The sequence below is a fragment of the Mesoplodon densirostris genome, chromosome 3 (genome assembly GCF_025265405.1).
Source record: "Mesoplodon densirostris isolate mMesDen1 chromosome 3, mMesDen1 primary haplotype, whole genome shotgun sequence".
Taxonomy (NCBI): Eukaryota; Metazoa; Chordata; class Mammalia; order Artiodactyla; family Ziphiidae; genus Mesoplodon; species Mesoplodon densirostris.
The window spans coordinates 142,017,618-142,043,138 of NC_082663.1; the positions used below are offsets into that span (position 1 = coordinate 142,017,618).

At 54.7% G+C, this 25,521-nt stretch overlaps 1 protein-coding gene across 1 annotated transcript; it reads left to right on the plus strand.

Moving 5' to 3' along the window:
• SLC25A42 (solute carrier family 25 member 42) lies at positions 1-24,882 on the plus strand. The gene is made up of 8 exons (XM_060092186.1): positions 1-83; positions 12,805-12,919; positions 17,225-17,330; positions 18,941-18,966; positions 19,656-19,822; positions 20,222-20,338; positions 20,833-20,984; positions 22,559-24,882. Exons 2-8 carry the CDS (start codon positions 12,839-12,841, stop codon positions 22,864-22,866), a joined length of 957 nt encoding a protein of 318 aa, XP_059948169.1. The 5' UTR covers positions 1-83; positions 12,805-12,838; the 3' UTR covers positions 22,867-24,882.
• Positions 24,883-25,521: the final 639 nt, after the last annotated feature.

Genomic DNA, 25,521 nt, shown 5'->3' on the forward strand with positions numbered 1-25,521 from the left:
CGGCGCGCGCGGAGGGTGCGCGAGGCGGGGCTGTGGCGGCTGGAGGTGGCGGCGGCAGCGGCGGCAGCGACACGTCCCAGTCGGTGAGGGGGCACGCGGGGCGCGGGGCGGCGCAGGGGTCGAGGGGGCCCGCGCCCCTCGGGCCGACCTAGGGCGAGGCCCATTGCTGTCATGGGCCCGGGGCAGGGGCGGACGAGGCGGGGCGTGACAGCAGCATCGCGGGGACTGGGAGAGGTTAAAGCCTACCCCCCCCCCGCCCCCAACACCGCTATTCTGGTGCCCTCTTGGGGCTCCCACAGCCGGATCGGAGCCTCTCTCCGTCAGCCCACACATACCTGACACCACATCCCTTCTCGTTGACATCTCCCCTCATACACCTGAGACTGTCCACCTCGCTGACATCCCCCACACCCCTGGGGCCGCGCCCCCAGGCGCCCCGCACAGTTGACTTTGCACCCCTACACGCACCTGACTCTGTGCCCGCACTTATATTCCCCCTCACACACCTGACACCGTGCCCCCGCTCATGAACACCCACCGACACGTCGCTTGAGACTTTCCCTCTATGACAGCCCCACACCACAGGGCGTCCTCACACCCAGACACACACACCCGGTCCCCGCGCCACCACACCTGGGCCTGCACCTCCACACCCAACACCTAAGCCTGTGACCCCAAACTCACCGTCCCCCACTCACATCTGTGCTTGTTCCTATCCCCTCGCTGGCTTTTCTCACAGCCAAGTCTGGGCCCCTCTCACTGCCCCCCACCTTTACTAATCTGGGTCAGTGCCCTCAGGTACTCCCTCCACACATGCACTTGCCTGCCCAGTACCCCTGGCAGCCCCCTCTGACTCGAACACCCCCAGTCTGTGCACCCACCCGTACTTTCTTCCACATGCACCTGTGTTTGTGCCCCCTCCATAATCCAGGTTTTCCAATATTCACCCAAGCCTTGCTATCTCAGGATCACTGCAACCTCCAACCCCCACCCAAGGAAAAGCGCACCCAGATGTTATCTTTTCCCTTATTACGGTCTATAAAGTGATTTCTGGGCTTAGAATAATCCCATGGGCCAGACAAAACCGGAATTATCTCCATTTTACCAGCAACAAACCTAAAGCGATTTGAATTGGGGTGACATTGCCCACCCCTTCCTGAGCATTGCTGCTGACGCTTCTGTGCGGACCTCCCCCACTTTTGCCCATCTGTTGTGTTTATCTCTGAGGGGTTGGCAGGGGAGGGGACCCCCACCCTCCCTGCAGCTGTTCCTCAGGAGTCCTGTCTTTGACTGGGTCCGGAAAGGCTGAGCTGGAAAGGGCGGCCCCGGTCGCTTTCTGAACACGTGTCTCAGAGCCCTGGGGCTAATGGAGACGGGGGCCCTGTTGCCGCTGGACTTCAACACCTAGGGTGCCGCCGGCCCAGCTGGTAGGGTCACCTGGGGTGGTGGTGGGGTTTGCTGGGCTTCCGCCCTCTGGCCCAGCTCTTACAGACTGAGGCCCCTCACTGACCCGGGAGAGCTCTTGGGGCCTTAAAGCTGATAAACCGAGAGAGTAAGGCAACACTCTTCAGAGTGAGAGAGCTAATGTTTCAGCCGCTTAGACACAAACTGCAAAACTGGAGCTTGGCATGGTGCTGGGGATAAAGATTTTTCTGGAACTTTTCAAGTTCCCTGGAGGGTGATTTGCAAGTGTGCATTGTGGAAAGAGGCTGGTGGCTTTACTATTAAAAAAGCAATAACATGCCGTTTCCTGTAATGCTTGCATAGTACTTCTTATCCCAATCCTGTCTCTCCCTGCAAAGATGGTGCTGGAATGTTCTGGAGGGTCTTGTCACCTTCAGCTTTAGTGGAAACTGAAGCCATTGGAGTTTTCTGTCCAAATTCAAAAGGAGTCATTTAAAATGTGTGTGTATGTATATGCATATATATATATGTACATATATACACATGCACACATTTTATATATACGTATGTACATGCATATATTATATATATATATATATATACACACATGTGTGAATATATGAATAAACCTTGACAAGGTCATTGATGTACATGGTAAAAAAATAAATAAAATCAAACAGTACAAAAGGGCATAACAGTAAAAAAACAGGCAGGCCTCCCCATTCTGGTTCCCCATCCCCCTCTGGAGGCCCTCATTGTTAATAGTTTCTCCTGTATGATAATGTTCCCTTCCAGAGATAGTCTGTGGCTGTGGGGAAGATGTGCATATTCCCCCTCACCACCCCTTTTAAACCACTGGTAAATTTGTATCAAATTTTATCAAAAGGGTGAGTGATTTTCAAACAAGTCCCTTACTGATGGCTGTTTAAGTTGTTGCTGGTATTTTGCTTTTACAAACCGAACTGCAATGGATAGATAGAATTTTGCATGAGCAAATATGTAGTAAACGTGTGTGGGGCTCCAGCAGTGCACAGACGCGTGGAAACCTTTCTGTCCTCATGGAGTTTAACCTCCAACTGCAGCAACTTCCTAGGAGTGGCCAGGCCAAAGGGCATGTCCATTTAAATGGTTAATGTTCCTCTGTGGAGGCTGTGCTGTCATCAGTATTCTCTCAGCTGTGAAGTTGGAATGCCTGTTTCCTCCCCCAGCAGCCAGGATGGTTATTATCAAGTGTTCTGGTCTCTCCAGTCTTCTTATCTTGTCTCTGAGGTGTTCTGGCCCATGGGGGTGGTGATTAAACATTAGATTTCTGTTTCTCTTCCAGAGTCTAAAGCTCAGTCCAAGAAATATTTGAGTCCCTCCTCTGCAAAGCTCTGAAGGAAAACTTGGGGGTTGGGGTGGAGGGGAGGCGGGCCTTCTAGAGAAGGAGATGCAGGCGTCACTTGGAGTCCCAGGAGGGGGGGAGGTCTGAGATGTTGGCTGTTGCTCTTTTTTTTTTTTTTTTTTTAAGCACCGGGATAAAGAATGAAGGTGTCAGATGAGATTGAGACAAGTCAGATGTTAAATCTATTTAAGAAGTTGTCTTGAGATTTTCTTAAGTTGTCGGTGATTTCCCACTATTGGTGCCAGGTGGAGGGCGTCATCAGACTGAGGGCAGGTCTTTTCCCATGTGTCATCCCGTTTTTTGGTTCTTCTCTTCTATTTTGGCAATTAGACATTAGAGGAATATTGAGATGATCAGAGCTATTAGCTTGTTTGGGTTTTGCAAGCCAGCTCTTTTAAAAATGCATTGTATTTTTTATTTGAAGTGTGAAATACTTCTTAATAATAAAAGTATGTAATGTGTGCATGAAAAGAAAGACGGTAGAAAGAATAACAAAACCACCACCCAGTTTAAGAAGTAGAATGTTCCCCCAGTGGCCCCTCCCTGGTCCCTGTGCTATTTTTATTTTTTTATTTTATTTTTTATTTTTTTTTAATTTTATTTATTTATTTATTGCTGTGTTGGCTCTTCGTTTCTGTGTGAGGGCTTTCTCTAGTTGCGGCAAGTGGGGGCCACTCCTCATCGCGGTGCGCGGGCCTCTCACTATCGCGGCCTCTCGTTGCGGAGCACAGACTCCAGACACGCAGGCTCAGTAATTGTGGCTCACGGGGGCTAGTTTCTCCGCGGCATGTGGGATCTTCCCAGACCAGGGCTCGAACCCGTGTCCCTTGCATTAGCAGGCAGACTCTCAACCACTGCACCGCCAGGGAAGCCCCCTGTGCTATTTTTAAAATATGCTTGTCAACATTTGTTTTCTTCACTGAATACCTTTTGCTGCAGCTGAGTGCTTGGGTTCCAGGGTCTCAACAAAGATCAGGAGAAGCCAGGTTTTCTGTTGAAATTCTGCCAGCTGGGCAACCTGTGAGGTCCAGAGAGAGTTGCAGTGACCTCAGGGTCATGGGCAGGTCACTAACCAAGGGACAGTACACACTTGGGGGGCTTGGACTCAGACTCTTGCTGTATTAGTTTCCTGAGGCTTCCATAATAACCCCAAGCTGGGTGGCTTAAAACAACAGAAGTTTATTCTGTCCCTGTTGTGGAGTTCAGAAGTCCAAAATCAAGGTGTTGGCTGGTGCTATAGACTGAATGCTTGTGTCTCCCCTAAAATTCATATGTTGAAACTTAATCCCCAGTGTGAAGGTATTAGGAGGTGGGGTTTTGGGAGATGATTCAGTCATGAGGGTGGAGCCCACATGAATGGGATTAATGGCTTTACAAAGGAGGCCCAAGAGAACTCCCTTGCTCCTTGTGCTATGTGAGGACAGAGACGCCACCATCTGTGAATCAGGAAGAGCATTCTGAACAGACACCAAAGCTGCTGGCACCTTGACCTTAGACTTCCCAGCCTCCGGAACTGTGAGAAATATATTTCTATTGTTTATAAGCCACCCAGCCTGTGGTGTTTTGTCACAGCAGCCGGAACTGACTAAGACAGCAGGGTTGGTTCCTACTGGGGCTCCTGAAGGAGAATCTTTCCCCGTCTCTGCTGCCAGAGGCAGTCCTTGAGTTCCTTGGCTTGTTGGCCACATCACCCTAATCTCCACCTCCATCTTCACATGGCCTTCTTCCCTGTGTGTGTATGTGTGTGTGAGACCTCTTAAGGACACCCATCATTGGATATAGGGTCCACCAAATCCAAGATGATCTCATCTTTTTTTTTTTTTTTTTTTTTTTGTGGTACATGGGCCTCTCACTGCTGTGGCCTCTCCCGTTGTGGAACACAGGCTCCAGACGCGCAGGCTCAGCGGCCATGGCTCGTGGGCCTAGCCGCTCCGCGGCACATGGGATCTTCCCGGACTGGGGCATGAACCCTTGTCCCCTGCATCGGCAGGCGGACTCTCAACCACTGCACCACCAGGGAAGCCCTGATCTCATCTTTTTAATTAATTAATTAGTTTGTTTGTTTGTTTTGGCTGCACAGGGTCTTAGTTGCAGCACATGGGATCTTTGTTGCGGCATGCAGGATCTTTTAGCTGTGGCATGCAGGGTCTTTTAGTTGCGGCATGTGAGATCTAATTCCCTGACCAGGGATCGAACACGGGCCCCCTGCATTGGGAGCATGGAGTCTTAGCCACTGGACCACTAGGGAAGTCCCCAAGGTGATCTCATCTTGATATCCTTAACTAATAATACCTGAAAGACCCTATTCCAAATAAAGTCACTTCCTGAGGTCCTGGGTGGACATGAACTTCGGAAGACCTCATGTAACCCCTACAGCTGTGAAGCCAGAATTCTTGTCAGGGCATTATTGAGGAAGGTGCTTGTCCAGCAGCCTCTGCTATTTCAGACAAGACAAGGCCAGCAGGGTCGGGGCACACTTCCCAGCCCCTCCAGATGGTCCATATGCGCAGCCCCTGTGGGCTCCCTCACTCACCTGCCTTCCTGCTGGAAGATGGGGGCATCTGCTCAGAGCTAGCAAGCACCCAGACAAGTGAACATTATGTCTTCATTTTGCTTTCTGCCATCCTTTGGCACATGCTTACCAGGCTGTGAGCTTGGTCCTAGATCATCCCAGTTTTACAGAAAGGTGACCGAGGCTTCAGGGGACCTTTGCCCGAAGATACATAGGGAGAACATGGGGAAGCTAGGACAGACCTAGATTGTCCTGAATCCAGATCCCTGTCCTCCTTCAAACAACCCACCCATAGCACCGTGCTTCCAGCCATTGTAAGACACAAACGTTTTCTACAGCATCCAGGAATGCCAGCACCAGCACGGCCTCCAGGAATGGAACAAACTTGAAGCCTTACAATACAATTTTTCTACAATCTGTAAATATCTGTGCCAGGGTCAGGGACAGGTGTGGAGGAGGCAGAAACACTGGCTCAGAAGGGTACGGAACATGGATGGGGCTCAGACCTTCCCCAAGCGATTGGGGCACTGTAATTGATTGGTCCTGAGCAGAGGCTGGGGATGCTAATTCAGGGGGCCGGGAAGGCTTCCAGAGACCTGAAAGCCAGCAAGGAGTTAGCTAGGTGACGAAACATTATGAGCAGAGGCAACTAACAAGCCTGGATTTTGTGGGACCCAAGAGAAGGCCGAGGGGCTGGGGAACACGAGAGGGTCCTGAGAGGGGATTGGGTTGAAGGACCTGGTCCGTGGTGCTGGTGAGAAATGTAGGAGAGGGCCTCACATCGAGGCCAGGCTGCTGTGGGCAAGCCATGATAGTAGACCCAAGCTTAGAACCTCTGACCGCCTATGCCTCCCCGACTATGAGATGAGGACCAGAATGGGAGACCTACCTTGTCATTGGTTTTGAAACTTACAAGATGAAATGTGCCAGGGACTTCCCTTGTGGTCCAGTGGTTAACACTCCACGCTTCCACTGCAGGGGGCACGGGTTCGATCCCTGGTTGGGGAACTAAGATCCTGCATCGCATGCCCTGCAGAGCGGAGTAAAAAAACAAAAACAGAACAAGAGGGACTTCCCCAGTGGCGCAGTGGTTAAGAATCCGCCTGCCAATGCAGGGGACACAGGCTCGAGCCCCGGTCCAGGAAGATCCCACATGCCGCGGAGCAACTAAGCCCGTGCACCACAACTACTGAGCCTGTGCGCTAGAGCCCGCGAGCCACGACTACTGAGCCCTCGTGCCACAACTACTGAAGCCCACATGCCTAGAGCCCGTGCTTTGCAACAAGAGAAGTCACCGCAATGAGAAGCCTGCGCACCACAGCAAAAAGCAGCCCCCGCTCGCCTCAACTAGAGAAAACCCACGCCGCAACGAAGACCCAATGCAGCCAAAAAATAATAATAATAAATAAATAAAAATAATTTTTAAAAATTTGGTATTACTGGCAACAACAGAAGGGACAAGGTACAATAGAAACAAAAGAATGTGAAGAAACCATCTGGCCCAGATGCCTGCCTTGGTGCAGAGCCCAGGCCTCTTGCCCTGGAGAGAGGGAGGCAGCAGGGGCCGCAGGGCCTGGAGGAAGTCGGGAGGGAGGGGGCTCCGGCCTCAGAGTTTCAAGCGCCAGCTGAGGCCACCCGCCATATACTCGGCCTCACCCTCAGCCACGTGGGCTGTTGTCACCATCTGACCAATGATGGACTCCAGACAACACCCAAAAGAGCCCATGTTCTTGGGCACAGATAAGGGGGCCTGACCTGGGGGGCTGGGCACAGAGAAGTCCCAGGCACAGTGACCCCACACTGGTGGCAGAGGGAGCCTGGCAACTGTCCTGAGTATGGATGCTGTGTGGGCAGTGGGAACCCCAGTTCAGTGAGGGAGGCCTCTCGGGGCAGGTTGGGGGGTAAATTCAGAACCTTGTGACAGTTTGGGGGAAGGAAGCCAGTAGGGGGCATGGCGGGGGTGCCTGAGTGCAGGGGGAGGGGCTCTGACCTGGGATGGGCACAGCGGGGGTTGGGTCAGCCGTATGTGGGTTGTGTCCTCTGTTGTTCTTGAAGAGGTGAGTGCGGGGAGGCAAAATGCCAACTGCTGGAAAGTATGTGCATCCACAGTCAGGCTCCCTCCGTGCCCTTGTCTCCTCCCCTGTATGGAGCGTCCCCATCACTGTTTTTTTTTTTTGTTTTTTTAAAAAATAAATTTATTTATTTATTTATTTATATTTTTGGCTGCGTTGAGTTTTCATTGCTGCACGCGGGCTTTCTCTAGTTGGGGCGAGCAGGGGCTACTCTTCGTTGCGGTGCGCGGGCTTCTCATTGCGGTGGCTCCTCTTGTTGCGGGGCATGGGCTCTAGGCACACGGGCTTCAGTAGTTGCGGCTCGCGGGCTCAGTAGTTGTGGCTCATGGGCTCAGTAGTTGTGGCTCATGGGCTCTAGAGTGCAGGCTCAGTAGTTGTGGCGCACGGGCTTAGTTGCTCTGCGGCATGTGGGATCTTCCCGGACCAGGGCTCGAACCGTGTCCCCTGCATTGGCAGGCAGATTCTTAACCACTGAGCCACCAGGGAAGCCCCCCGTCACTGTTGACAGCACTCTATAAACACCTGGTCTGCTTCCAGTCTTTGCATCAAGATAGCCTCCCACCTGGGTTCAGGTAGGTTCACTCATTAGTGACAGGCTGGGTGGTGTCCTCCTGTGAGGGCTTAGGTCACACATTCTCCCTGTCCCCCTCTCCTCGCTCCACCATAGCTTTCCATCCAGACCTTCATACCTTCACTGGGACCCGCACCTGGCTGTGGCCTTACCGGCCCACGAGGCTTCATGTTCACCTGTCTGGGGGCACAGCACACATTCCAAAGCGTCTGCCAAATCACCTGCAGAGAGATGCTCCCTGCAACCTGCCTCAGTCTCATCTACCAGTTGCATTACTGTCCCCACACATGCCAACAGCCCCCCACCAAAGGTTAATCCCACTTTTCTCATTATGAGTGCAGTCTGGTACCTGTCATGTTTTTAAGTTATTTTTTTTCCTTCCCAGTGACCCGGCTGTTTCTTTGCCTTTGTCTTGAGTTTTTTTTTGTTTTTGTTGTGAAAGGGCAAAGAGCTCTTTACTTCCTAGGAAAATAACCTTTGGCCTAAGAGGCAAAAACTTGAGACCTCCCCCACCCCCAACCCCGCCATTGCCCCAGGACAGGAATCTCCTTCTCTCCGCCCTGCAATCCTGGGGAGCTTCCTGGAGGCACCAGGCCCTGGGAAGCAGCTTGCAGACTCTGGCTGCCCCTTCTGCTTGGAGTTGGGGGGCCTGAGGCACCCCAGCTTCTCCTCCAAAAAGGATCTTAGTTTCCTTTGGCCGCTGTAACAAATCACCACAAACTGTCTTGAGACAACAGAAGTTTATTCTCTCACGGTTGTGGAGGTCAGAAATCCCAAATTAATCCTCCTGTAGAGCCACTCCTAAGGAAGGCTCTAGGGGAAGATTCTTCCTTGTCTCTTCCAGCTTTTATGCTCTGTGTGTTTCTTGGCTTGTGGCTTGTGTGTATCATTCTAATTTCTGCCACTGTCTAAACACGGCCTCCCTGCCTGTGTCTGTTTTTCTGTCTCTTATCAGATCACTTGTCATTGTTGTTAGGACCAACCCTCATCCAGGGTAAGAATCTCTAGATCTTTACCTTAATTACATCTGTGAAGGCTTTTTTCAAATAATGCCACATTCACAGATTCCAGGGAGACATGTCTTGGGGCGGGGGGGGGGCACCATTCAGCCCCCTGCAGGTGCCTTCCCCTGACTCAGCCTTGGCGTTCTGTCACCTGCAGTGACACGCTCTTGTAGGTATGCACTGGTTTGTGTGGTGCCTTTGTTTCTGTTTGCGTCCACCACACCGAGGCCCTGTCTGAGCCGTCTGCAGAGCTCCCAGGGCAGGCCCTGGGCCCGGGCCAGGGGTGACAGAATGGTTCAGAGGGCAACACGAGCAGCCTGGGCCTGAGCCTGCACCACCTGCCTGGGGAAACTCTGTTTCCTCCTGGGGAGCTTAGAGCAGGAGTCAGAGGGAGGGAGGGAGGCGAGTGCTCAGACTCTAGACTGTATGAGGCCGGGACTAAAGGGCTGGATCCTTTCTCAGGAGGGCAGTTTTGCAGAACGCGTCCACATTCACCATGCCTGACCCAGCCCTAAGAAAGGCCGCACCGGGAATTCCCCGGCGGTCTAGTGGTTAGGACTCCGCACTTCCACTGCAGGGGGCACAGGGGCACGGGTTCGATCCCTAGTCGGGGAACTAAGATCCCACATGCTGCGAAGCACAGCCAGAAGAAACAAAGAAAGGCTGCACCATCTGCATCTGGGTGCCCAGGTGTGAGGACAGTCCCCCAGGGTCCATAGTGCTGGGGGTGCCACTGAGCAGCAGCCGGACGCATGGAGGGTGACAAAGTCACAGTGTCCTCCACAGACTGACACCCCAGCCACCAGCTGGAAAAGATCCCTAAGGCCTAGTTTCTCTTTGTTTGTTTGTTTGTCTGTGAGCAGTTTTAGGTTTATAGAAAAATTGCAAAAGTAATACAGAGTTCCCCTCCACCGCACACACCCATTTTCCCGTATTAATAACATCTTCCTTTGGTATGGTACATTTGTCACAACTGATGTACAAATCCTGATACATTATTATTATTATTATTATTTTTTCCGTACGCGGGCCTCTCACTATTGTGGCCTCTCCCGTTGCAGAGCGCAGGCTCAGCGGCCATGGCTCACGGGCCCAGCCGCTCTGCGGCATGTGGGATCTTCCCAGACCGGGGCACAAACCCGCGTCCCCTGCATCAGCAGGTGGACTCTCAACCACTGCGCCACCAGGGAAGCCCGATACATTATTATTAACTGAAGTCCATCGTTCATTCACATTTCCTTAGTGTTTCCCTAATGTGCTTTTTCTGTCCCAGGATCCTCACGTTACCTTTAGTCGTCACATCTCTTTAGGCTTCTCTGGGCTAAGATAGTTTCTCAGACTTTCTTGGTTTCGACGACCTTGACAGTTTTGATGAGAACTGGTCAGGTGTTCTGTGGCCCTTGGCCCTTGGTTGGGATTTGTCTGGTGTTTTTCTCATGGTTGGACTGGGCTTTGGAGAGGAGGACCTCAGAGGGGAAGTGCCTTTCTCATCACACACACACACACAACACACACACACACACACACACACACATCCAGGGCACGTGCTGTCAGTGTGACTTATCACTGTGGTGTTACCTTGATCACGTGGCTGAGGTGGTGTCTGTCAGGTGTCCTCACTGTAAAGTTACTCCCTTCCCCCTTTCTGTGCTGTGCCCTTTGGAAGGAAGTTGCCACATGACCCACACCTAAGGGGTCGTGCTTACGCTTCCCTTCCTCCAGCACTGAGCCTCTGCGTAACTTATTTGGGATTCTTCTGCCTGGGAGATTTGTCTCTTCTCCCTCATTTATTTATTTATTCAATCATTTATTTATATCCATGTGGACTCTTGGCTATTTATCTTACACTTTGGTTACAATCCAACACTTCTGGGACTTCCCCGGTGGTCTAGTGGTTAAGACTCCATGCTTCCACTGCAGGGGGCACGGGTTTGATCCCTGGTTGGGGAACTGAGATCCCTCATGCCTTGGTGCAGCCAAAAAAAAAAAAAAAACCCAACACTGCTTTATTGATTTTGTTGCTCACAGTGTTCCTGCTTTGGCCACTAGGAGCTCTTTGATTTGCCTTTGTGTCCTATTTTCACAGTCCCATTGACTTTGGTTCCTGCCTGACACCTCAGGGTGGTCCAGGCTCATCGTTGAGTTTCTGGCCCCGTCTTAGAAGCAGCTATTCATTCCCGAGCCAGGGACCATTTTAGGTAGGAAACAGCGGCAGAGGCCACTTGGAACAGAATCCTGCTTGTGCTTCCTAGGATGTTCCATACCAGCGGGTGCCTGGGAGGACCTGGAGGGCAGGAGGGGCTTCCAGAGCTGGCTTGGGGGCATCTGCCTCATTTGCATCATTTTACAGGAAAGCATATTGATTCACTGGGTGATTTTAAAGCAAGGGATACCTCCAAGCATACCAGTGCCCAGTGGCATCTCCACGACACCAGTGCTTCATCCTTTTTTCCTCCTGGTCCCCTCCCTGTGGTTGGCTGAGCTTTGAGTGCGCCTGTACTAGGAGGTTAAAGGTAGGTTTGTTATCTGAAAACTGGGTTCACGTCTTGGTGGGTGTCAAGCAAATAGACACAACTAAGTCGAAGATGGGGAGAAGGAAGGATGTATTACTTGAGGTTGTTAGGGTGGACCCCGATCCAACAGGACTGGTGTCCTTACAAGAGGAAAAAACATTCTTTCATAAGAGGAAATTTGGACACGAGCCTGTGTTACCTGAAAACTGGGTTCACCTCTTGGTGGGTGTCAAGCCAATAGACACAACCAAGCCAAAGATGGGGAGGGGAGAAGGAAGGATTTATTATTACTTGCAGCAAGTAAGGGGAACACCGGGGACCTTTCCCAAAGCAGTGTCTCCCCAAACAGCAAAATTGGGGAAGTTTTAAGCTCAGGGTACATGCATATTCATGAAGGGGCTTGAACAGAGGAGACTTCAGCATAGAATTGGGGCAAAGGTCCACAGAGTCCAAGCTTTAGGTGATTGAAGTCAAGAGGGTCACCATCATTCCACCCTCCACCTGGGTGGGGGCCTTAGTTCCCAAAGAACTCAAAGATATATTTATTATTATGTCTATCCCTTGAGGAGGAACTAGGACTCTGCTTTATCACTGCACTACTGTCTGACTGCCTTTTCTGTGTTCCTGCATTCCTTTGTTTGCTTTAGATCATTAATTACCGAGACCTGTTCAAGGGCAAGCATTGCTGCCAGGCTTAGCTCACAAAATGGCTTAGGCCAAAATGGCTTCTCTTATGTCAAGAGAGCCATTCCTGGTTCTCTTTCTCCAGGGACCCCCTAACTTATCTGCTTACAGGTTTCCAGGGAGGAATCCTCAAGTATTAGGACACTTTACTATAACTTGTCCGCAAAGGGCAGGCAGCCAAACAGTAGGACAAAGATTAATTTGCTAAAAGTATTTCTGTGGACGGAGTCTCAGGTCCAAGCTGGCATAAGCCCAGAGGGCATTGGGCTCCAGAGCAGGTGGAGCCCTCCAGCCTCCACACCCTACACCCTGCCACGCCCCTGCCTCCTGCTGTGTGACCTTGCTGTCAGCTTAACCTCTCTGAGCCAATCTGGGCGGTTGGTACTAGGGTAAAAAACCAGAGGACTCAGAGGCCCATTTGTGAGGATGAAATAAAAGAGCTGATGAGAAGAGCTTTTGTAAATGATTAAGCAGTCAGGTCAGGGGACTGTGGCATCCACGTGCAGTTTCGGGTGTCTTTATCCTGCAGAGAGACAGAAGCCAGGTTAGGAGAAGCGTGCAACTGGGGCAGTGCTGGCATCGGGCCGCTTGAGGATGAATCAGAGGCCCCAGGCTGGTGGAAGAGGCCAGATTCTCACCTCGTTCCTTCTTGCTCCCCAGGACTGAGACTCCCGCTGTCCTGAGCAGGCCTGGAATGGGTAATGGTGTGAAGGAAGGGGTGGTGCGTTTGCGTGAGGATGCCGAGCCCGTCCTGCCCGCTCATGTGTCTTCAAAGGCAAGTACCCTGGCCCCCGCATTGGGCATTCTCACCCAGTCCCTCTTCTGTACTCGCACCCCATTACAAATCACCCCCTGACACGCCGAGGGTGAGGCCGGGGGGTGAGGGGGTGATGCAGGCCGCCTCCTGTTCCATTTTTAAGCCCCATTTGTGCTGTCGATCCAGCTGCTCTACCGCTTGGCAAGAAGCCAAAACCTCGCCCAAATTTGGCTGGGATGTTGAAGGTGTCCTTGAGCCCCTTTTCTCACTCAGATTTGCCAACGCAGAAGAATTAGCCCAAGGTGGGGTGGGCTGCAGGGGAACTCCTCACTCCAGGGAGGAGTTTACCCTCAGCTCTGAAATTCATCTCCGATTACGCCCTTCAACTGAAGACAAAAGCCTTATTCCCTCATAAAGAAATTGGATCAAGGACTTCCCTGGTGGCATGGTGGTGAAGACTCCGTGCGCTCCCAATGCAGGGGACCCAGGTTTGATCCCTGTTCAGGGAACTAGGTCCCACATGCATGCTGCAACTAAGAGTTCACATGCCACAACTCAGGAGCCCATGTGCTGCAACTAAGGAGCCCGTGAGCTGCACCTGCAGGAGCCTACCCGCTGCAACTAAGACCCGGCGTGACCAAATAAATAAATATTTAAGAAAAAGAAAAAAGAAAAGAAATTGGATCAGCCCTGTGCTTGTTCACCATAGAAGCTGGTAGAAGTTCTCTCAGCTGAACCTAGAACATGGACTAACCCACCTTCACTGCCAGGCTGGCTCAGGCACCCGCAGGCAGTTCTCAAAGTCCATGGACTCAAAGCCTGAAGCAGCATCATCCTCTGGCCCTCCTGACCTTTCCCCAAATTCCAAGTCTCCCTGTGGAATGCCAGGCGGGCAGGAGGACTGATTCTTGGGGCCACCGTCACCATGCTGGGGGCAGGGGGGTGCAAGCCCCAGAGCAGGCACCCATCCCTCACAGTTTAGTGAACTTCGCGGCAGAGCGTGAGGGAGACATGGCTTTCCCTCCACTGGCCCAATGGGTCCCGCCAAGCGGACATGCCCAGCAAAGGCCCCCGTGCCTGGCGTGCACTGGGACACACACAGCGCCGGTTTTCCTCTGCGCTGGCTGCCACAACCCACGTCAGTCTTGGCCTGCTTGGCCAGCCCAGTGCAGGGAGCTCACTCTGCAAAGTCCCATTTCTTTGGTTAAGGAGCCAGGCATCTTCTCGTGATGTTCACCGCTGGTGTGGATCCCATCTGTGGATCACCTGTTTCCTCACTATCGGGCTGCCTGCCTCCTTTTTCATTTGCAGGATCTCTCCATATGATGGGTATGGAGACTTTGACCATTCAGTGATGCCTATGCCAACCAAGCTCTTTAAAGAATAAGCCAGCTGTGGTCATTTAAGAGTCAGTTGGGGGGCGCTTCCCTGGTGGCGCAGTGGTTAAGAATCCGCCTGCCGGAGCAGGGGACACGGGTTTGAGCCCTGGGCCAGGAAGATCTCACATGCTGCAGATCAACTAAGCCTGTGTGCCACAACTACTGAGCCCACATACCTAGAGCCCGTGCTCTGCAACAAGAGAAGCCACCGCAGTGAGAAGCCCATGCACTGCAATGAAGAGTAGCCCCCGCTAGCTGCAACGAGAGAAAACCCATGTGCAACAACGAAGACCCAACACAACCAAAAAAATAAAATTAAAAAAAAAAAAAAAGGGTCAGTGGAGACTTCCCCGGTGGCGCAGTGGTTAAGAATCTGCCTGCCAATGCAGGGGACACGGGTTTGAGCCCTGGTCCAGGAAGATCCCACATGCTGCAGAGCAACTAAGCCCGTGCTCCACAACTACTGAGCCCACGTGCCACAGCTACTGAAGCCTGCGCGCTCTAGGGCCCGTGCTCCGCAACAAGAGAAGCCACCACAGTGAGAAGCACACGCACCACAATGAAAAGTAGCCCCCACTGTCATCAACTAGAGAAAGCCTGCGCACAGCAGTGAAGACCCAACACGGCCATACATAAATAAATAAATAAATAAATAAATAAGCTATGTGCTGCCCCGATGCCTCTTTAAAAAAAAAAAAAAAAAGTCTGGGAGCGTCTGCCGAAGGCAGCAGCAGCCTCCTCCACTAAGCATGTGAAATGGACTCACAGCATGTCCCTGGAGCACCGTATTGAGAGCTAAGGTTTAAGGATGTGTGTTCCCCATGTGCAGAGCTGGCTTTGTGATTGTAAGCGCCACAGGTTGCACAGGAAGTAACCCGGTGAAGGAGATGGACACATCGGCTCCACTTCTGGTGCCCACAGAGCACGTGGACTCCCCATAGGGCATTCCCTGTGCTCACGGTGGCTCGAGGTCAGCTGTCACCACATTGATTCACAGAGAGGAAACTGAGGCACAGGGCCTTGGAGCTGGTGCCAGGAACACCACTGAGCCTTCTGGCATCAGATGTCCACAACCCTTAAAGCCAATGGGACCAAAGGACGAGAACCTTGTTGTGTGACCCAGAAAAGGCGGGGGTCCCCAGTGACAGGCCTCTGTGAAGCAAGAAGATGGAACCCCATGGTGAAGCTCGGCCTCAGAAACTGAGAGGGGAAAACACTGCTGCGGGACTCTGTTCTTTTAGGGAGAGGTCAGCTGGGCTGGTGAAGGGAGCGCCGGGCCCAGGCTCAGGCCAGGAGTGTGGACAGACCCAGCCCTTCCCCCTGAGCCAGCTGCTGAGCTGAGCAAACTTGGGGCGTAGCCCTGGACTCCACCATGCCCACTCGGACCCAGGCTACCAGTTGTACCCCCAAATGCCCCTTCATCCGGCCTCTCTCACAGCCTCCCCTGGTCCCATCCTCTGCCATCTCCATCCTGGGTTTCACAGGAGCTGCCTCTTCTCTGGTTCCACTTAAAATAGCCTGTTCACCTTCCACACTTCTCCATTTCTCTTTAGGCAAAGACCAGCCTCCTTGTCAGGCCTCCACACTCTGTGGGGTCCAGCCCCACCCACCTTTCGTCTCTTCTGTCTTCCCTGTGCCCGTCCCTTTCCCTGTGTCAGCCACCCTGCCCTCCTTGTGGTCCCCCAGGGCCCCCCACTCCTTCTCACTGGGGCCTCTGAGTGTTGCGTTCCTCCCCCTCTAAGAGTGTCACACACGCGCGCACGCACACACACACACACACACACACACACACACACAAGCCCTGCAGTTAGGTGTACCTCATCCTTCAACCTTGGTCCCTTACCCCTCACCCCGCATTCTCCTGGAGCCCCGAGCCCCCTCCTCATAGCCCCTCCCCATAGCCCCTCCCAGGTTGGTGATTCTTCACACATTTGTCTGAAGAGTTAGTTCATGTCTGGTTCCCCCCGTGGACTGGCAGCCCCGTGAGGGGAGTGGTGAAGGCCTGTACATGCCCCTTCCCTGCTCCATGTGTCTCCAGGCCCCTGAGGGCACCTGGTCCGAGCGGACTTCACAGATTCCTGGGGTCACTGAGCCACCTGCTCCGCACCAGCCTTGCACGCTGCAGAGTGAGCACATGTGGGGCATGTCCAGAAGAGCACTTCCAGAAAGTTCAGTGGCTGAGTCAGCAGCGGGGATGGAGACTCCAACCCGATGAGCAGGCGGCTTCCTGTGTGACAACTCAGGGCTCCCTGGGCCTCTAGGGAAGGAGGGCTGTTGGAGCCGGGGCTTGGGGAGCCGCAGGAAGACTTGGGAAAGCACTGGCTCTGAGGCTGGCCACAGGGGTGCACAGTGCTGGTCAGCCACATCTGTCACCATCGCCCTTGCCTTGGCTGGATGAAGAGCCACAGATGCCAGCCAGCCCCTGAAGTCCTGATAGAAAGTTGTGGAAAGGAGACACACTGAACAGTCAGGGTCTGCTTGCCTCATATGCCCCACCCACTCCCCAGACCACCAGGAACCTTCACCCTGAAACACTGCAACGGGAGAATCCCTCACACACAGGTGGTGGGTGGAACCAAGGCTTGAAAGTAGGACAGGTCAGGGGTGACGCTTATGTTTGGAGTTTGTCCCGTCGTAGGCCATCTCCGAGAACTTGGAACCTCACGGGACAGCCCAGCCAGGGCATGACCTCTCGTGGTTGGTCCCTGTGGCCCAGGAGGTTTTCACTGTGTCCCACCAGGCTTTGTGGCTGCTGGACCCACCATGGCTCAGCCTGTGCCCAGCATGCTCAGGGCCTAGCAGGGCTGTGTCACTCTGGCCACTGTGTGTCTGTCAGCCCTGGACCAGGGGGAGAAGGAAGACGCTCAGGAAACTTTCCCGAGCAGAACAGACGCCTCCTCTCCCTCTCTGGTGACAGACCGCGTGTTCGTGTGTTTTCTTGCAGAGTGATCACAGGCAAGTTCTTAACTCCCTCCTGTCAGGGGCCCTGGCTGGCGCTCTTGCCAAAACGGCGGTAGCTCCCCTGGACCGAACCAAAATAATCTTCCAAGGTAAACGCTGCCTGTCCATCTATCCCATGTGATAGAGAAGCTGCCAAGCAATCCTCCTCCTCCTCCACGGCCCCCCAGGCTGCTCTGCAAAGTGGTTTTTAAAACGCCTCTGTAGATTCCACTTAGAAAGTCTGTTAGTGTTTAGGACTGATGTCACAAAGTACGACAAACCAGGCAGCTTAGAACAACAGGAATTTATTCTCCCACTTTCTGGAGGCCAAAAGTCCCAATTCAAGGTGTCTCTAGGATTGGTTCCTGCTGGGGCCCTGAGGGTGGACCTTTCCTTGCCTCTTCCAGCTTCTGGTGGCTCCAGGCATCCTTGGCTTGTGGCTGCTTCCCCCCAGTCTCTGCCTTCCCCTCTGTGTCTGGGTCCTCTCCTCTTATAAGGACCCATGTCACTGGATTAGGGCCCACCCTCCTCTAGTATGACCTCAGTTTAATTATATCTGCAAAGACTGTTTCCAGTTAAGGTCGTGTTCACAGGCGCGGGGGGTGAGGACATGGATATATCTCTGGGGAGGACACAGTTCAAGAATCCATCTCCCTCCCTTCTTAGGGTTGAGCAGGCACAGGGTCCCCTGAAGATGAGGTCTTTCTGTCCTGCAGATGGTGGCCAGTGCCTGAGGGGTGCTGGGAAGGAGGACGGTCACAATCTGGGACCCCCACCCCTCAGCTGTTTGGGAGGAGAGGACTGCTGGGCCTCAGTTTCCTCATCCATATAACAGGAGCCTTGATATCAACCTCCTCCCTGAGGAGGAGGGGGTGGAGGAGTGAGCTGACGTGGGAAAGGACGGGCCTGCAGCTGAGCACACGTCCCTTCCCCACCACACACACACACACGCACGCACGCACGCACGCACGCACGCAGCTGTGTTGTTCCTGGAACAGATGCTCAGCGTAGCGCCCTACAGGGAGCTCGGGTGTAACTCCGAAGGCAGGTGGTGTGCATACGTCCACGCAGACGGGAGCTCAAGGCTATCCTGGGAACACAGCCGATGTCCTGGGAACACAGCCGATGCTTGGGAAACGGGGGATGGGGGGGTGAGCCAGGCCGCCCAGGAGAGCGGGAGAGTGGGCACTAGGGTTTCCTGGGCCAGGCCGTGGAGAAGAGAGGGCAGGCTGCAGATGTCAGACACCCCCGTGGCCTTGTCCTGCAGGAGCCAGAGCCCCTTGGCTGACCCCCGCATGGCTGGTGGCTGGGATGCCTCCCCCAAAGGGGTCTGGCAGAACTGGGGTCCAGCAGGGGTGGGGACTGCTGGTTGTCAACCCCGGAGGGGTGCGTCCTCCCACAGGCCCCTACAGAGATCCTCACTGTCCTGGGGGTCAGGCGGCAGCTGGGCTCCCCTTCCTGGGGAGAAGCCGGTGTGCAGAGAGGCCTGGACGTGGGCCGGGGGCGGTAAGGAGGCTCCTGGGAGGAGGCTGACTCTGCTGCGGAGGCCCCCACCTCAGCCCTTGTAGGGGTCGGGGCGGGGGGGTAGGCATTCCCAGGGGAGGCTCTCACTCCCCATGCTCAGACCAGACCCTTGCGGAGCGGGTCATGCAGACTGGCGGGAGGGTCCCATCCTTCATATCTCACACTCTCTGTTGTGTTTTGTTTTGTTTTTTTCCAGTGTCCTCAAAAAGATTTTCTGCCAAGGTGAGCCACTAGGTCAGGAGCCCCGGCTCTAGGACCTTCACCTCCGCCCTGCTGGGCTGGCAGTGGCAGAGGAGGAGGGTGGTAGAGGTTGGGGAAACGTTTTTCAAGGTGCTTTTTCCCATTGGTTCTCCCCCACCCCTGCCCCAGGCCAGCTCCAGGGCCCCCGGGTGACTAAGGCCTCCCCTGTCAGGCACCAGGGCCAAGGCCTCCCGTCTGCACCCTGAGCTCTGCCTGGACACAGCCCACCCTGGGAATTGACGGGAGACCCCCCCTATCCTTGGGGTAGCGGTGAGGGGACTTGACAGTCTAAACTCACAGTTGTCATATTTGATTTATTTTTAAACACGGAGCAGGTGTTACCTTCCTAATAAAGGAAAAGAAGAGTATTTTTAAAAGCTAGACTACCAGACGCCAACAAAACACCCTCTGTGGGGCTCTGAGCCTGCTTTGCAAGCCTGGTTCCCCCTGGCTCGCTTTCCAGTTCCCAGGGCCGGAGGACTGGGGCTGGGCGTGCTGGGGTCCTAGCGCAGAGCCCAGAGAATGCGGGGGAGGGGGACGATGGCTCCCCCCAGGCGCAGGGCTGGGCCACGTAAGGTGGGCGGGGAGGTCTAGCGCTCTGCCAGCAAAGACACTGCTCAGGCGGAGGTGGAGGGCACTGACATTGCCCCTTTCCCCTGCCCTCCCCCCAGGAGGCCTTCCGGGTCCTCTACTTCACCTACCTCAACGAAGGCTTCCTCAGCCTGTGGCGCGGAAACTCGGCCACCATGGTGCGCGTGGTGCCCTACGCTGCCATCCAGTTCAGCGCGCACGAGGAGTACAAGCGCCTACTGGGCAGCTACTACGGCTTCCGCGGAGAGTGAGCCCTCCCTCCCGCCCCCCCCCAAAAAAAAACCCCTCTCAGCGCGATTACATCACCCTGTTCTCCTGTCTTCCACCTGCTCACCGTTTCAGAACTTCTCTTGTTTATCCGGTCTCCCCTCAGAACCTAAGTCCCAGGACGGCCACTGATCCTACCTGTGCCCCAGAGCGGGTAGGGAAGGTGCTCGTTGCTCATTCATTCGTACGAGGAGGGGGAAAGGCAGGGCAGCCAGGGGAACTTCAAAATGGCATCCACCCAGAGACTCTCCCCCGCGCTGCCCGCTTCAACTTGGCTGGCTTCCTTGCAGCCGGTGCCCGTTCCTCCATCCCTCCCGCCCCCCAGACCTGTGGGCACCCGGGGCGTTGGTCTCTGACCTTCCCCGCGACCCTCTTTCAGAGCCCTGCCCCCTTGGCCCCGCCTCCTCGCTGGTGCACTGGCTGGAACGACGGCCGCTTCGCTGACCTACCCCCTGGACCTGGTCAGGGCACGGATGGCCGTGACCCCAAAGGAAATGTGAGTCCAACCACGCACGGCGACGTTTTCACCAGCAGCGGGGGCTCTGTGTCTAGTGGGGTCCCCGGGTGGGCTCCCTCCATTGGGCCCCTGGGGTTTGGGTCTGGGCCTCCACATCCAGCTGCAGACAGAGCTGGGCTGAGGCTCTGCTACCTCCCCCTCCCCCGGTACCGCAGGGCGGGCCAGGTGTGCGGCTCCACAGCTGTTCCAGAAAGGCCGTAATTGGGTCTCTTAGCTTGGGGATCAGTTTCTGCTTCCATCCAACCCAAAGTGTTCATGTGGAGTCAGACACAGCCAAGCGCTGAGCACGGCAGCGTGATCCCAGTGGTGAAGGTGGCTATGGCCTTGGGCATGCACGGCCCCCTCGAATGCCAGAACTTCTGTGAGGTTCTGTTGGTCAGCATCCAGGCCTGTCCCCGCTGACGTGGGAAGAGGCGAGAATTAGTGAATTGAGGCCTCCCCCGCACCCCCCCGCACCCCGCTCTGTCCTGCAGGTATAGCAACATCTTTCACGTCTTCATCCGCATCTCCCGAGAAGAGGGGCTGAAGACCCTCTACCACGGATTCATTCCCACCGTGCTGGGGGTCATTCCCTACGCCGGCCTGAGCTTCTTCACCTACGAGACATTCAAGAGCCTGCACAGAGGTCAGGAGTGTGGAGGCGGGTGGAGGCAGAGGACTTAGAGGACTTAGACTCCCCTGGGAGGGGCAGGCCGGGGGCCCAGGGTCTGGATCAGAAGACACATATCAGGCCAGCCCCGGGGAAGCTGGACTCCTGACCTTTAATGCCTCATTTTGAGAGCAACCTTGTGAAGTCCAGAGTGTCACCCAGAGGGCTGGAGGTCCCTGGTGCGCACACACGCCTACGGGTAAAACCTAGACGGAGGGGAAGTGCCCTCGTGTGTTTTGGTAATTTTGAGAAACTAGAAAAGTACAAAGAACATTGTAACCCCACCCATACCTGCCCCCCCCACCCTCACCCCCGCCCGTCCTATCAGTCATTAAGAAACTGCCTTATTTGCTCCAGGATGTTTTTTGTTAAAGAAGGAAAACGGTCCAGGTAAAGCTGAGATCCCTTGTCCAGAAGCCCTAGCCCCACTCCCCTGAGCCTCCTTATTAGGGGTGGGGCTCCACCCCTCACCTCCATTGGAAACCCTCTACCTGCGCTTTTGTTAGGGGGAACAAGCCTTGTGCTGTTTCCTGGTTATGGGAAGCAAGTGAGCAGTCACCTCCTGCACTTCCGGGTAGTGCAGCTCTGACCCATCCTTTTAGCAGTGGATGTGGGGGGGTCCCCCGTTGGGGTGCCGTGAGGCCATTTGTGGGTTTTCTGTGATCAGCTGACATCAAGAGCTCCTCTCCTTGTGTGGGTGTGAGACCCCATTTTTTTGGTTTTACTCTCCACCCTCTGCTCTTCCAGTGACTGCTCTTGCCCTGGCACCCTGCCCCCTTCTCACCCCTAGTGCTGCTGAGTGAATAGGGCATCTCCCTGTTTTTAATTCCTAGTTTCCAATTTGCAACACATTTTTAAAGAACCCCTGTGATCCCTTGCTGCCCCTTCCTCCAGCCCACCTGCCCTCACAGCACCCAGGGGAGGGCACCTGTCCAGCAGGCTGGGCCGTGGAGAGGGTTCCAGACCTGAGTGATGTTTTCTTTTTTTTTTTTCCCCAGTTTTTTTTTTTAACATCTTTATTGGAGTATAATTGCTTTACAATGGTGTGTTAGTTTCTGCTGTATAACAAAGTGAATCAGTTATACATACATATATCCCCATATCCCCTCCCTCTTGCGTCTCCCTCCCACCCTCCCTATCCCACCCCTCTAGGTGGACACACAGCACCGAGCTGATCTCCCTGTGCTATGCGGCTGCTTCCCACTGAGTGATGTTTTCTTTCTTTACTAGACGAGAAACAAGAGTGACTGGGTGTGAGCTCGTTCTTGGTCTTAGGACTTGGTTATATGATTCTTTGTGCTTTTCTGTCTTGTAAAAATCTTTTCTCTCTCAAATTTGATTAAAAACGAGGGACCAGTAGGTGAGGAAGTAGGGAAGCTATGGCCTGGGTGGGAAGGCCCAGGAGAGCCGGTCAGGTCCTGAAATGCCGCTGTGACACTGCCGGCGCATGTGAGCGCGGGGCGCGGGGTGCACGGGTGGGTGCCCGTGCGCCGTTGGGTGTGCGCCCCCTCCCATCGCCCTCACAGCCCCTCCCCCGCCTCCCCCTGCAGAGTACAGCGGCCGCCCGCAGCCCTACCCCTTTGAGCGCATGATCTTCGGGGCCTGCGCGGGCCTCATCGGGCAGTCGGCCTCCTACCCGCTGGACGTGGTGCGGCGGCGCATGCAGACGGCCGGCGTCACGGGCCACCAGCGCACGTCCATCGCGCGCACGATGCACACCATTGTGCGGGAGGAGGGCGTGGTGCGCGGCCTCTACAAAGGCCTGAGCATGAACTGGCTCAAGGGTCCCATCGCTGTGGGCATCAGCTTCACCACCTTTGACCTCATGCAGATCCTGCTGCGGCACCTGCAGAGCTAGGGGCCAGTGGGGTCGGCTGCTCTCAAGCTTCAGTTCGCGGTGGACCGCTGACCCCTTCTGTTTCTGAGCCCAGCGAGCAAGGGTGCGCTGGGTTCCACCCAGGAGGTGCGTGGATGCGCCTTGTGGAACAAGCTGGGGGGCCTGGGCTCAGTGCGCACAGGTCTGAGGGGAAAGCCAGTGGCCCTCGAAGTGCATTGTTGGGACGGCGGCGGGGGGTGGGGTGGGGGCGGAGCTCCCGTGCTCTCCTCTTCCCGACTCAGCAGGGCCCGAGCCGCCCCGGGAGGTATTACCATGAACGCCCTGAGTGACGAGGGGCCAGCACTGCTTCCTGGTGTGCTCTGTGTCCTTGGACAGGCCCCTGGTTCTAGTGACCTGGTCCCCCCTGGGCTCAGAGCCAGACCCCGCCTGCCCCTGTTGTTCCGAGTCTATGTCCGTTCAGAGTCTGTCCTCTGGCAGGGGGAGCCCCAGAGAGTGTGGGGCTGAGGCCTGGCCTCCTGCCCTGTCCCCATGAGACCAGCCTCCTGCTCAGCTGTGGCTACAAATGCAGCCTCTCGCCCCGCCCTGCCTGCCCCCGCCTTTCCTGCCTTCACCACTTCCCTGGTAACAGGACTCCTTGTCTGTCCCCAGAGTCTACAGCTGGGCACAGCCTTCTCCTAAGAGTGTTACCCCGATCCCAGACTCTATCCCAGGCCCCTGGGATTGGGTCTTCCCCTCTGTTGCGCCCCCTCACGCCCCAGTTTGTAATGTTCTCAGGAGGGTCATGCCTCCTCCGGGCAACAGGGTTTGAGGAATTGCCATGGGTTTGGGTTTGAGCCCCAGCCTGAAGCATCTGCCTGGGCTGCCAGGAAGCTCTCATCCCTGCCCCACTGGCTGCACTAATGGAGGCTGGGCCTCAGGCCCTGACCCTCCGCCCATAGGCATGGGGGCTCATGGGGGGGACCCATGGCATCTGGCACATCCCTGGCTCCCCACCTGAGCAGTTATTTGGCTGGGACGTGGGGCAATTCAAGGCCTGTGGGGTTGTCTGATCTCCCGTATGGAGTACATGGAGGCAGCTGGCCGCCTTGATTCTCCCAAAGTGAGAGCCCAAGACAGCATCTGGCCTGGGTGCAGGAGGCTTGGAAGAGTCAGGGCACCCCAGAGATCTGGCCTCACAGAGGAGGCCCCCCAGGGCCCACCGGGAATCACAGAGACTTGGAAACACCTGTTTCCTAATGACATTTGGAGTTTGATTTTTTTGGGTTTTGTTTTGCAATTTGGCTGGCCCTGGGTCTAGACACAGTAAACCCTGACAAGTCCAATCTGGTTCCAGGACCAGGACCACCAGAGGGTCAGTTTTCACAGTGGGCTCAGTAGCCATGATGTGTGAAAGGGTCTGAGAGGGTATCTTTGTTGCCACACATGCATTTCCAGTTGTGATTTTCATTTCCTCCCTTCATTCTGTCCTGTTTCTGTTTTTCTTGCCTTAGTCCCATGGGTGTGAAGACCCCTCTTTCTGTCTTTCCTGCATGTTTCCACCAGCCAGCCCCAGTCTTGTCCCCAGACTCTCATTCCCGGGGGCCCAAGCAGCCTGTGATGGCTGTCCTGTTGGGTAAGCATCCGACCCACCTTCTCTCCCAGCCTTGCCCAGTGCTCAGGAGAGGCAGGGGCGTCCATCACAGGGAGACAGGATGGGAACGTGAGGGCCCCCAGGCAGGAACAGCAGGGACTGGAGGTCCACCCCAGGCGGGTGAGACCAAGTAGGTGGTTAGGCAGCACCCTCCTCTGAGCTGCAGGCTGGGCAGGAGCGGGGAGGGTCCCCCAGGGTTGCCAGCCCCAGCCAAGCGAGCCTCGGCAGCACCGCCCCCGACCCCCCAGCCCTGCACACAGTCGGACCTGCACGCTCGGCAGTCACCCCTCTCACTGATTGCCTGGCCTGATTTAGAGTTACATTTTGACGCCATGAAGACACTTTGTTTATATATAATGTTTATATATTTTAAAGATTTGTGACAAGAGAGTATATTTAATAAAAATTAAAATGACTTTTTCTCCTGCCCATGTCTCTTCTTCAGCTCTGACCCTCACCCCCCATGAACCAAAAACAGGGTTGAAGTTATTTCGACAGATTTTTTTAAAATATATTAATTTAATTAATTTATTTTTGGCTGCGTTGGGTCTTCGTTGCTTCGCGTGGGCTTTCCCTAGTTGCAGCGAGCGGGGGTTACTCTTCGTTGTGGTGCACGGGCTCTAGGCACGTGGGCTTCAGTAGTTGCAGCACGCAGGCTCAGTAGTTGTGGCGCACAGGCTTAGTTGCTCCGCGGCATGTGGGATCTTCCCAAACCAGGGCTCGAACCCATGTCCCCTGCATTAGCAGGCAGATTCTCAACCACTGTGCCACCAGGGAAGCCCCATCCAGTTGTATTTCTATCACGTCGGTCCCTGTTGTGTACAGGCCTCATTGTTTAGCAGCAGTTTAGTGTTCCTCTGGGGGATGGTCTGTGATGAGATCCACCCATCCCTTATTGATGGGTAGCTAGGTTGTTAGTGAGCTGTTGCCACAAAAACGTGGTAGTGGCTCCTTGGGGCTCCTGAGCTCACCCCCCCGCCACGTCCACCCCAATTTCTGGTCGGTCCCATTTCTCACACCACCTCCTGAACCTGAGGGGTGAGGTC